This window comes from Mytilus galloprovincialis, chromosome 8 (genome assembly GCF_965363235.1).
Source record: "Mytilus galloprovincialis chromosome 8, xbMytGall1.hap1.1, whole genome shotgun sequence".
In the NCBI taxonomy this organism is placed as follows: Eukaryota; Metazoa; Mollusca; class Bivalvia; order Mytilida; family Mytilidae; genus Mytilus; species Mytilus galloprovincialis.
This window is the reverse complement of record NC_134845.1, coordinates 47,118,670-47,127,518: the sequence shown is the minus strand read 5'-3', so window position 1 is coordinate 47,127,518 and position 8,849 is coordinate 47,118,670. Positions and strand designations below refer to the sequence as shown.

Below are 8,849 nucleotides of genomic sequence, written 5' to 3'. Positions count from 1 at the left end.
AATTAGTCTAAGTATCGTTAAGCAGTTACATCGAATGTAGCAGATACATAAGCAAACAAATGCATTATATTCGAACATCCAAATGATGGATCCTTCACAATGTACTACTGGTATTCAGATAAGAAACAAAATGTCCATCCTTTGGAGGTTTCAGCTTATGTTTTTTATTTGGAGACTTTGTTCGAAGATTTAAATGGTCATCAACTGACCCGTTATATTCTGAACTTCTAGAGAGATTGGAAAATAAGTCTTGTTTCGGTTCTTCAGGACGGCGATCATTTGGCCTATTATGTGTATCGAATGGGTTTTGTCTTTCATTAAAATGTACCCAGCTAGGTGCTGATGCTTCCTCTCTAGGAAAGGGATCACTTGAGCTTAGCCATTCTGTATTTTTCATTGTCATGTAGTCATTTATTTTTGGTGTTGGTAATGGTTTCGTTGAATGTATTTTGTCTACGTCAGTCAGAGGAACTTCTGTATGATCAGAATTTTTGAAAATTTGAGTTTTTCCGTTGAGCAAGGCAGCTGGAATTTTAGGGGGAAAGTCATAAATACTATCTTCAACTTCAGAATACGTTCTGGCGATGCCTTTTCTCACATAAGTTCCTTTTTCGTGCACAAGTAACGCAGGCCATACTATTAGTTCGACTTTATTGCCAACAAAGTTATATTTAGTAAATTTGGATGCATCAAATGAAGTTCCTTCCAAATTCTTATATTCTATAACCAATGGAGGATCGGACAATCTCATCAGCCAGCAGAGCTCACAGCAATTTGTAACAAACTTCAATTCTGTTTTCAAAACTTCTTTGTGTAACAACTTGTATTCGTCTGTGCATTTCTAAAAATATATAAGCTTGTTTTTATAATTTCTAACTTCTGATTATTTTCTTTGAACGTGCAAATCTTAAAACAAAACAAGGATACAGATGTATTTAAACCGTCAATAAGAAAGCAATTCACCAACCCAAAATCATCGTGCAGTCAAGGTAAAATGTAAACATTCCAGTACAAGTCGAGTTGTTGAATCTTTTTACAGGTGGGTGGTCAAATTTCCCGAGACAAAGACTCGACATAGGTTTTTGAATTCAACAACAGAGGCCAAAATATCAGGCAAAGCATTTTCTCTATCAACATAACTCAAAATGAAAAATGTTTAAGCTTTCCCTGTTGTCTCTTTTTTATGCATTCGGAGGGTTAAGACTTAAAAACAGTTAGTTTAATCCCGCCACCTATTTATGTGCCTGTCCCATGTAAGAAAATTCATTATTATTGTCATGTGCTTTATCTGATTGTTTGGGATTTTTTTTATTGTTTGAAGATTTTGATGCTGATGACAGACATGTGTATTGATTTGTTTATAGTTAATTGACATATCGATTATGCATTTTCCCCCTATGTTCTATTTTTAGCAATGTCTGCCATGTTATTTGACAGGCAGGGTCCTCGGACACATTTTTAAAAATTAAAATATTGGGCCATGTGAGATAACAGAGTATGATACCAAGGGTAAAAAATATTTAGTCCTATCTAACAAACAAAAGTGACAACAAACACGGTCAAATTGAAAACGAAACACATAGGAAAAAAACAACGACACTTGTAGAAATCAAAATTTGAAATTATAATTACTTATAAGGATATGGAGAATTATGTACATTGTGTATAATATATATGTATACGTAAAAAATGCAGTCTTGATTTAGATTTCCTTCAGTGTTTATCAACTCTTTTATATAAGATGACCTCTACGTTTCTTTTATAATTCTTCTATATGAACTAATTCTATTGTTTTATAGGGAAGTTAAGGGAAACAATACTTCGAAGGAAGAATTATGTTTTCCCTTCAAATGTTTTTGCGCTTTTTGTAAATCAAACGACATTCACATGTATTGATATACTTCCGTATATTTTTATTTAAAGTCACACATGTATAACCTATAAATATATACAATATCTATATTTCAAACTAGAAAAACAAGTGCATTTAAAGTTTTCTGAATTACTACACAATGCTGAATATTTAAAGAAATATAGTAATAACGCGTACATGCAGCATGTGAAAAAATGTTTTTTTGGGTTGATATATCTTATCGTTGTCTAAAAAACAGTTAATAAATACCTGTTTAACATTTTCAACTATGTCTGTGTCATACTGACACCGTCGTATATGACGGACCAAGTTTTCAAAGGTATTGGACACGCATTCATTGGTATCTTTTATCTATAAAGAAGAGAATGTGTATATATACGATTTTCCAGATACATGCATTTATAAAAAGGCAAACAACATATTTTTAAACTACAAATGTATTTGAAAACTTAATATGAATATGATTTATGATTGATTGATGTTTGTGGTATGCCGTTAACAAGTATATAAAAATCAACGAATTTAACGTTATGACTTTATCAATATTTAAGGGATTATATGCTGGAAGGTTATCTTTTTGTCCAGACATAACTATGGTTACAGCAAGACGGGATACAAAGAAGATGTAATATGATTGACATTGCGATAACTGTTCACTAGAGACCAAATGACGAAGTTGGAAACAAGTATTTTACATTTTGTAGTTAACCGTACAGCCTTCAGTTATGAATTAAACCAATATTAATAGCATGTAGCATGCTATGATTGAAAGGCCCCACTATGACAAAATCAACAACTCAGAAGAAATAACTAACCTGCTGATTTATGCAAAACAAAATTAAACGGAAAACAAGAATGGCAGAGAGCAGAGGGTAAACGACAATCCTAATTAATAACTTTAACAGTCTTATATATAGAATGTGTATAGGAGCTAAACATGCTTGTGAGCACTCAACCCTTCCCTTAACTTGAAAAGTGGTGTAAAAACATAACATAAGAACAATCTGTTGTAATAAGCATGAAAGAGTTTGTATGAATCGTCAGATTAGCTAGTATAATGTAGCACAAAAAAGCGACTCACAATACGTAAAATAACAAAACCACCGAACTCCGAAGTAAATTTAAAAAAAAACGGGAAGTCCCTCCTCAAATGGCAAAATCAAAATCTGAGTCTTATTACAGGAGTAAAGTTTATACCGTAAAGTGCTGTCAAATGAGACAGTCGAAATGCTTATCTGTATCCGGGTACACGTAAGACATCTAAAAGATATACCTGTTAGATTTTACAAATCACTTGGTACATTAAGGTTGTATTTATTCAGACATAAAATACGTATTTAACAAACCTGTAATATTTTGGTATACAAAGTTAAAGATATAAAACGTATACGTAGTAGTTGAGCTTTTTAAACAATTGTTCAATAAGTTGTATGGTATATTTATATATTTTATCATCTTTTCTATGTGTGCGGTGGTGCAGAAATATACGAGGCAATTTTTATTTTAAAAAAACAAAGATATTTAGTTTTTAAATATGTGTTTTAACCACTGGTACTGATTTTCAAAATTTTAATATGAACATTCATACATGTATTATACGACGATGAAATTCTTTTCATAAACGTTTTTTTTTTGTCTTCCTTTTTTTGTCTTTCTTTCTTCGAACACCAAAACTTACTACTATAAAGATTGTTTACTAGTATACGGTTGTAATTTTCTTTAATTCAATTCACAATATCTCATACATGTACACGATAAGATGTTAAGTATAGCAGTTTTAGTGTAAACAGTATGTCTATTGTTATAATCATTCTAGAATATATAAACATCGAAAACAAGGACGGACGGAAAACAAGTGAATTGTATTGTGATTTTTATCTGCTTTCTTTGGAATTTCTACATGAATAACACTGGTTTGATCTCTAATGTTACCTATTTAAACTAACTTATAATGCGGTATAATACTATTTCAACGTTTCAACCTGCTAAATTTAACCATTTTAACCTCCTAAAGGGAATGGGGCATTTCAAATCAGAATTCGACGAGAAACTGACAACCTCATGGCAAACAAAAAAGACCACGAAATAGAAAAAAACAAGTCCACACAACATAGAACATTAATTACTTGGCGATGGCGACACAAAATCTACCGGAAACTTTAAGTGATATCAGGGTTCCGGAAAAATAATCATAATAATAATGGTAATAATGTAAACAAAAAAGACAAAAGATACCAGAGGGACATTCAAACTCATGTATCAAATATACAAATAACGCCATGACTTGAAAAAGACCAATAGACAAACAATAGAACACAAAACACAACTTGAACATAGAAACTAAAGACTGAGCAACTCAAACCCGCTGAAAACTTGTGGTGGTATCAGGTACGCCGGAAGAGCAAACAGATCCAGCTCCATATGAGGCACCCGTCGTATTGCTCATGTTATTGAATGCAGGTGCTTTTATTCATGGATGTGTGTATATTGGTATACTTACGTTGTTATTTGAAGATTGTTGAAAATACAGGTGATGAGTGATATCCGACAACAATGGCTGTATTTTCTCAGTCTGATCTCTGGCAAGTTCTGAACATTTATCGTAACACCACTGAAATGAAGAGGTAATTCCTATGACGTAAGGCATTTCTTGCATATGTGTAAAGGGTATACAAGAGCTTTAATATAGTCAGAAAGCAACATTTCATTTTTTTCTTAAAACATTTTAGTGTCAGTATTCATCAAATATATTATTACAAAAGTAATATTTTTACTACAACTACTAAGTTAAACATGATATTAGAGCGAAATGAAATGGTGAAAGCATTTTGTTGTTTCTTTTTAACCCATCATCACAAATGGCTATGATGTATTGCTTGTTTTCAAGTTTTGTCGACTCCCTATCATTGGACATTTATAAACTGTCCTAAGCTATGAAGCTTTAAAAAATATTTGCTAGTTTGTCATTTTTTTACGTTAACTACTTCTATACATATCTGATTTGGCACTCACACCACATCTTCCTATATCCAATTAAAAATGTCTACTCTCACTGAATAACGATACATGGTTGACACATTACGATATAAGATTGACAAATAACGATACATGATTGACACATAACGATACATGATTGACACATAACGATATATGATTGACGCATAAAGATTCATGATTGACACATAAAGATACATAATTAACACATAACGATACATTATTGACACATAACAATACATAACGCATGTGACATTAAATAACGATATATGACACATGTGATATTAATTAACACAGAATGATATACATGTAGCTATCAGAATGTACCTCGATTATTTCCATCAGATGTCTTTCTGGTCCTTTATGACATTTTCCTTCCTTGTCCTTACAACACAGTTCTTCATAAGCCGCAGTCCATTCATGTTGATAAAGAGATTCCCATTTCTGACCAATCAATTCACTCCTGTCGTTCAATGATATGTGTTTTTTGTCTGTGTTTTGCTGACCACCAAGTTCTTTTATTCTGATCGACAATTACATTTCATATAAAACAAGGTAATTAACTATTGTTACGATTTAAAACCTTCCAAAACATTTAGATGTTTATGGCGACTTCTGTTTTAAAAGATAAAAAAAATGAGAATACAATCATCATACTAGTCTTGAAATTGATTGTTATGCCCCATTGATGGGCATTACATTTTCGCTTTTTTGTCAAGGTAGTTTTTGATGAATTTAATTTCCAATAAACTTGAAACTCAGTACACATGTTCTCTTTGATATGATCTTTTTAATGTTAATGCCAAATTATAGCTTTGACCCAAAATTGCACGGTCCATTGAAAAAAAGAAAATGAAAGTCTGAGTGGGGCATCCGCGTACTATGGACACATGCTTCTTTTAATCATGCTTTAACACAAACAGATCATTTTATATGCTAATCAAGTTCAACAAAATAATAGTGTCAACAAGATGATCGTTAAAAACGGGATTAATATATAATTGCAAGTTCCATGAACTATTTTAATGGCTTTCAATCGTTTAAAGAGAAAGTGCCTTCTCTTTTTTAACTCATAAAAAGTTGTTATTTATTAATCAAACTTAATTTTCCAACACTTACTAATTGTACTATAAGTTGAGTTTTCATAACTTAAATGTTGTATTAAATGCAATGGACAAGAATGTGAACTGTGTTCCTAAGAATTGCTAAGATACTCAGATTTATTGAATTGTGTTTTCTAACAGTCCAGCTGCATATACTCCATGCAAATCCAGTATTTAGAAACTCAGAACTTGATATAAAAATTAGGTTATACGATTCTTCATTTTTTATCTTCATTTTAACCCCATTGTGCTGTTGTTCTTTCACGGATCATCGACATCCTCTTTTGGGGTTTTTGTTTTATTGTTCTCAGCAAAGTTATAAAACTTGTGTCTCATACCTTTGTTTATTTTCTGAACTATAAAATATGTTTAACCAACGTTTTATTCTATCAAGTATTTTCTGGTTAAAAAGACATTGTAAAAAGGCGCTCGTAGTATATCAAACTAGTTTCTGTATCCTGTGGTTTCATATTGGAAATTCATAAATTAACTTAGAGCTAAGGTGTCTTTATCGTTCAAAGGTTGACAATATAAATACAATCTATATCAAAGCATAACAGGAAGTTTTTTTTTATCCCGAGACATTCACCCTATAACTTCCTATCATATATATATATACATATATACTGATTTTAACATTCTATGTGTATAGACTCGGATAAAAAAAATCAGAAAAAAAAATTCATACCTTGCTATGACTTCGTCTTTGTCTAGTTCTAATATATTAATATCATATTTCAATTTCTTGTTTTCGTCGAACAATTTGGAATTTTTCTTGTCAGTTTTTTCAAGAATGTCTTGTTTTAAATTAAGCTGAACTTCCAATTCATCACATTGTTGTCTTAGCTTTCGGATGAGAGATTCGTCTTGTTTCTTCTTTTCTTTCTTTTCTTTCTTCGTCATTTTCTTATGCGACACAGTTTCGTAAATATGTGAATTGTCAGGATCAGTCATTTTATAGATGAACCAATCTGACAAGGAATGGAAATTTTAATATTCAATTTAATTCAGTTTACGTTAAGTTAGTTTCCTCGTCGTGTTTTGTTGTTCACACAGGGTGAGTTTTGAATATTATTCTTTAATCATTTCCCTCTTTATTCTTTATATATTTTTCCATTATTCTTTATATTTGAGCACCCTTTTATTCTCTATTCTTTACTTTTTTCGCTCATGATTACTCTCTATATTTTAAAGATGTTAATTATACACACAGGGCAATGGTGAGAGCCCCCTGATCTCTAAATCTTTCTAATATCATGCAAACATTTCGTCAATAGGTAGATACAAACGTGACTAAAAGGAATTTGCGTACCTATTGACTAACTGTCAGCATAATATTAGAAAGATTGAGAGATCAGGGGGCTCTCACCATTGCCCTGTGCCATTTGTCCTACAATTTTGACATTTTTTGGCTGAGAAGTGGCAATCTAAGCCCGCCGTAGATAACAAAGATGACATTATTCTGAGTAATCCGTCTAATGCAACCTTTATATATACAGAATCTATGACTTGGTTGAGTTTTATTGACATTGAAAGACCAGGGGGGTCTCAACCTCAATTAAGCGGTCTCGGGTGGGTTTTCGCTATATATTTTGAATATCCAACTGGCACTTTGGGCGGTCTGTAAACATGGAAGACAGAAAGTGTACCCAAATTCCTTTTAGTCACGTTTGTATCTACCTATTGACGAAATGTCTGCATAATATTAGAAAGATTGAGAGGTCAGGGGGGCTCTCACCATTGCCCTGTGACCTTCGTCCTAAAATGTTGACATTTTTTGGCTCAAATTTGTTTTTTTGGCTTTCCATAAATATTTCTATTCATAATTCTAAATGTTGCTAGAGTTATCCGTTTTTCTTTTTGCTTTAAGACATATCATATACAAAAGTACATCTTTGAAGTGGTTTTATTGACAAAAATCTATACTACATAAAGACAAATATGCAACTTAGAAAAGGGTTTATATTCGACAACGAAAGTTTACGACAGCTTGGGATCATAAAACGATTTCCTACGTATCTTATCAGTCCTCTTAAGTTCTATGAAAATCATGTTTTTAATGTTATCAAGTATTTCTTTTTTATATGATTTTCAACAAAATTTTGAATATCGATTAACGAACCGGCTGCTAACTTCACATACATCAAATTTACTGCTATAACTAAGAGATTTCTATGATATTGACACTTGCAATCAGTATACTGGACATTAAGTATCATAGTAGTTTTCCGTAAACATATATAAATAAGTAAGAAAGAAAGAAATGAAAGAAAGAAAGGGAATTATAGGCTAAAATTGGGAATTGGTCAAAGAGACAACAACCCGACCAAAGCGCAGAAAACAACAGAATGCCACCAACGGGTCTTCAACACAGCTAGAAAATGCTGCGAGAGGAGACGGTCCCCAAACAAAATGTGTACAAAGTATGTAGCTAGTCAAGAGAGAGGGTGGAGTTATTCGACGTGCATTTGTGCTCCAAGCTGTGTCCTTTTTTTATTGAACTGTTCAACAGCTGTTACGTTGATATGTTAAGTCTATAGACTTTCAACACCTTACTGTAGATATACATGACTTTATTGTGTACATGTATTTATAAAATATGAAAAGGATTCAAAAGTATAGTCGATAATATAAAAACATGATTGAGGCTCCTAGATCATTTAAAGATTAGGTATGCACTTTTCCCCGTACTCTATTTTCAAAACGAATGTTTCATACATCAGTGAAATAAATTGAAATGAAGATTTCTTACCTGCATGTTTATTGCACATCCATTAGATAAACATAATATGGTTTTAACAACGTCATACGGGAAGTATATATTTGAGTTTCGACCGATTGTGACACATTTAACTTTATGACAGGTAACAACTTTGGGG

The 8,849-nt window shown here is 32.1% G+C and overlaps 1 protein-coding gene across 1 annotated transcript; it reads right to left on the bottom strand.

Annotated features, from left to right (window-relative positions):
* On the bottom strand, nt 1–8,849 carry LOC143042068 (uncharacterized). The gene is made up of 6 exons (XM_076214311.1): nt 8,723–8,849; nt 6,659–6,941; nt 5,195–5,390; nt 4,374–4,484; nt 2,123–2,224; nt 1–841 (listed from the first exon to the last, which is right to left on the bottom strand). Exons 1-6 carry the CDS (start codon nt 8,739–8,741, stop codon nt 95–97), a joined length of 1,458 nt encoding a protein of 485 aa, XP_076070426.1. The 5' UTR covers nt 8,742–8,849; the 3' UTR covers nt 1–94.

What these genes read in the sequence shown, in the direction of transcription:
- LOC143042068 (XM_076214311.1), bottom strand. An exon ending in AAAGACGAAGTCATAGCAAG is followed by an intron (nt 5,391 to 6,658) that starts GTATGAATTTTT and finishes ATTGTCGATCAG; the next exon opens with AATAAAAGAACTTGGTGGTC. An exon ending in TAGTTGAAAATGTTAAACAG is followed by an intron (nt 842 to 2,122) that starts GTATTTATTAAC and finishes ATATATTTTTAG; the next exon opens with AAATGCACAGACGAATACAA.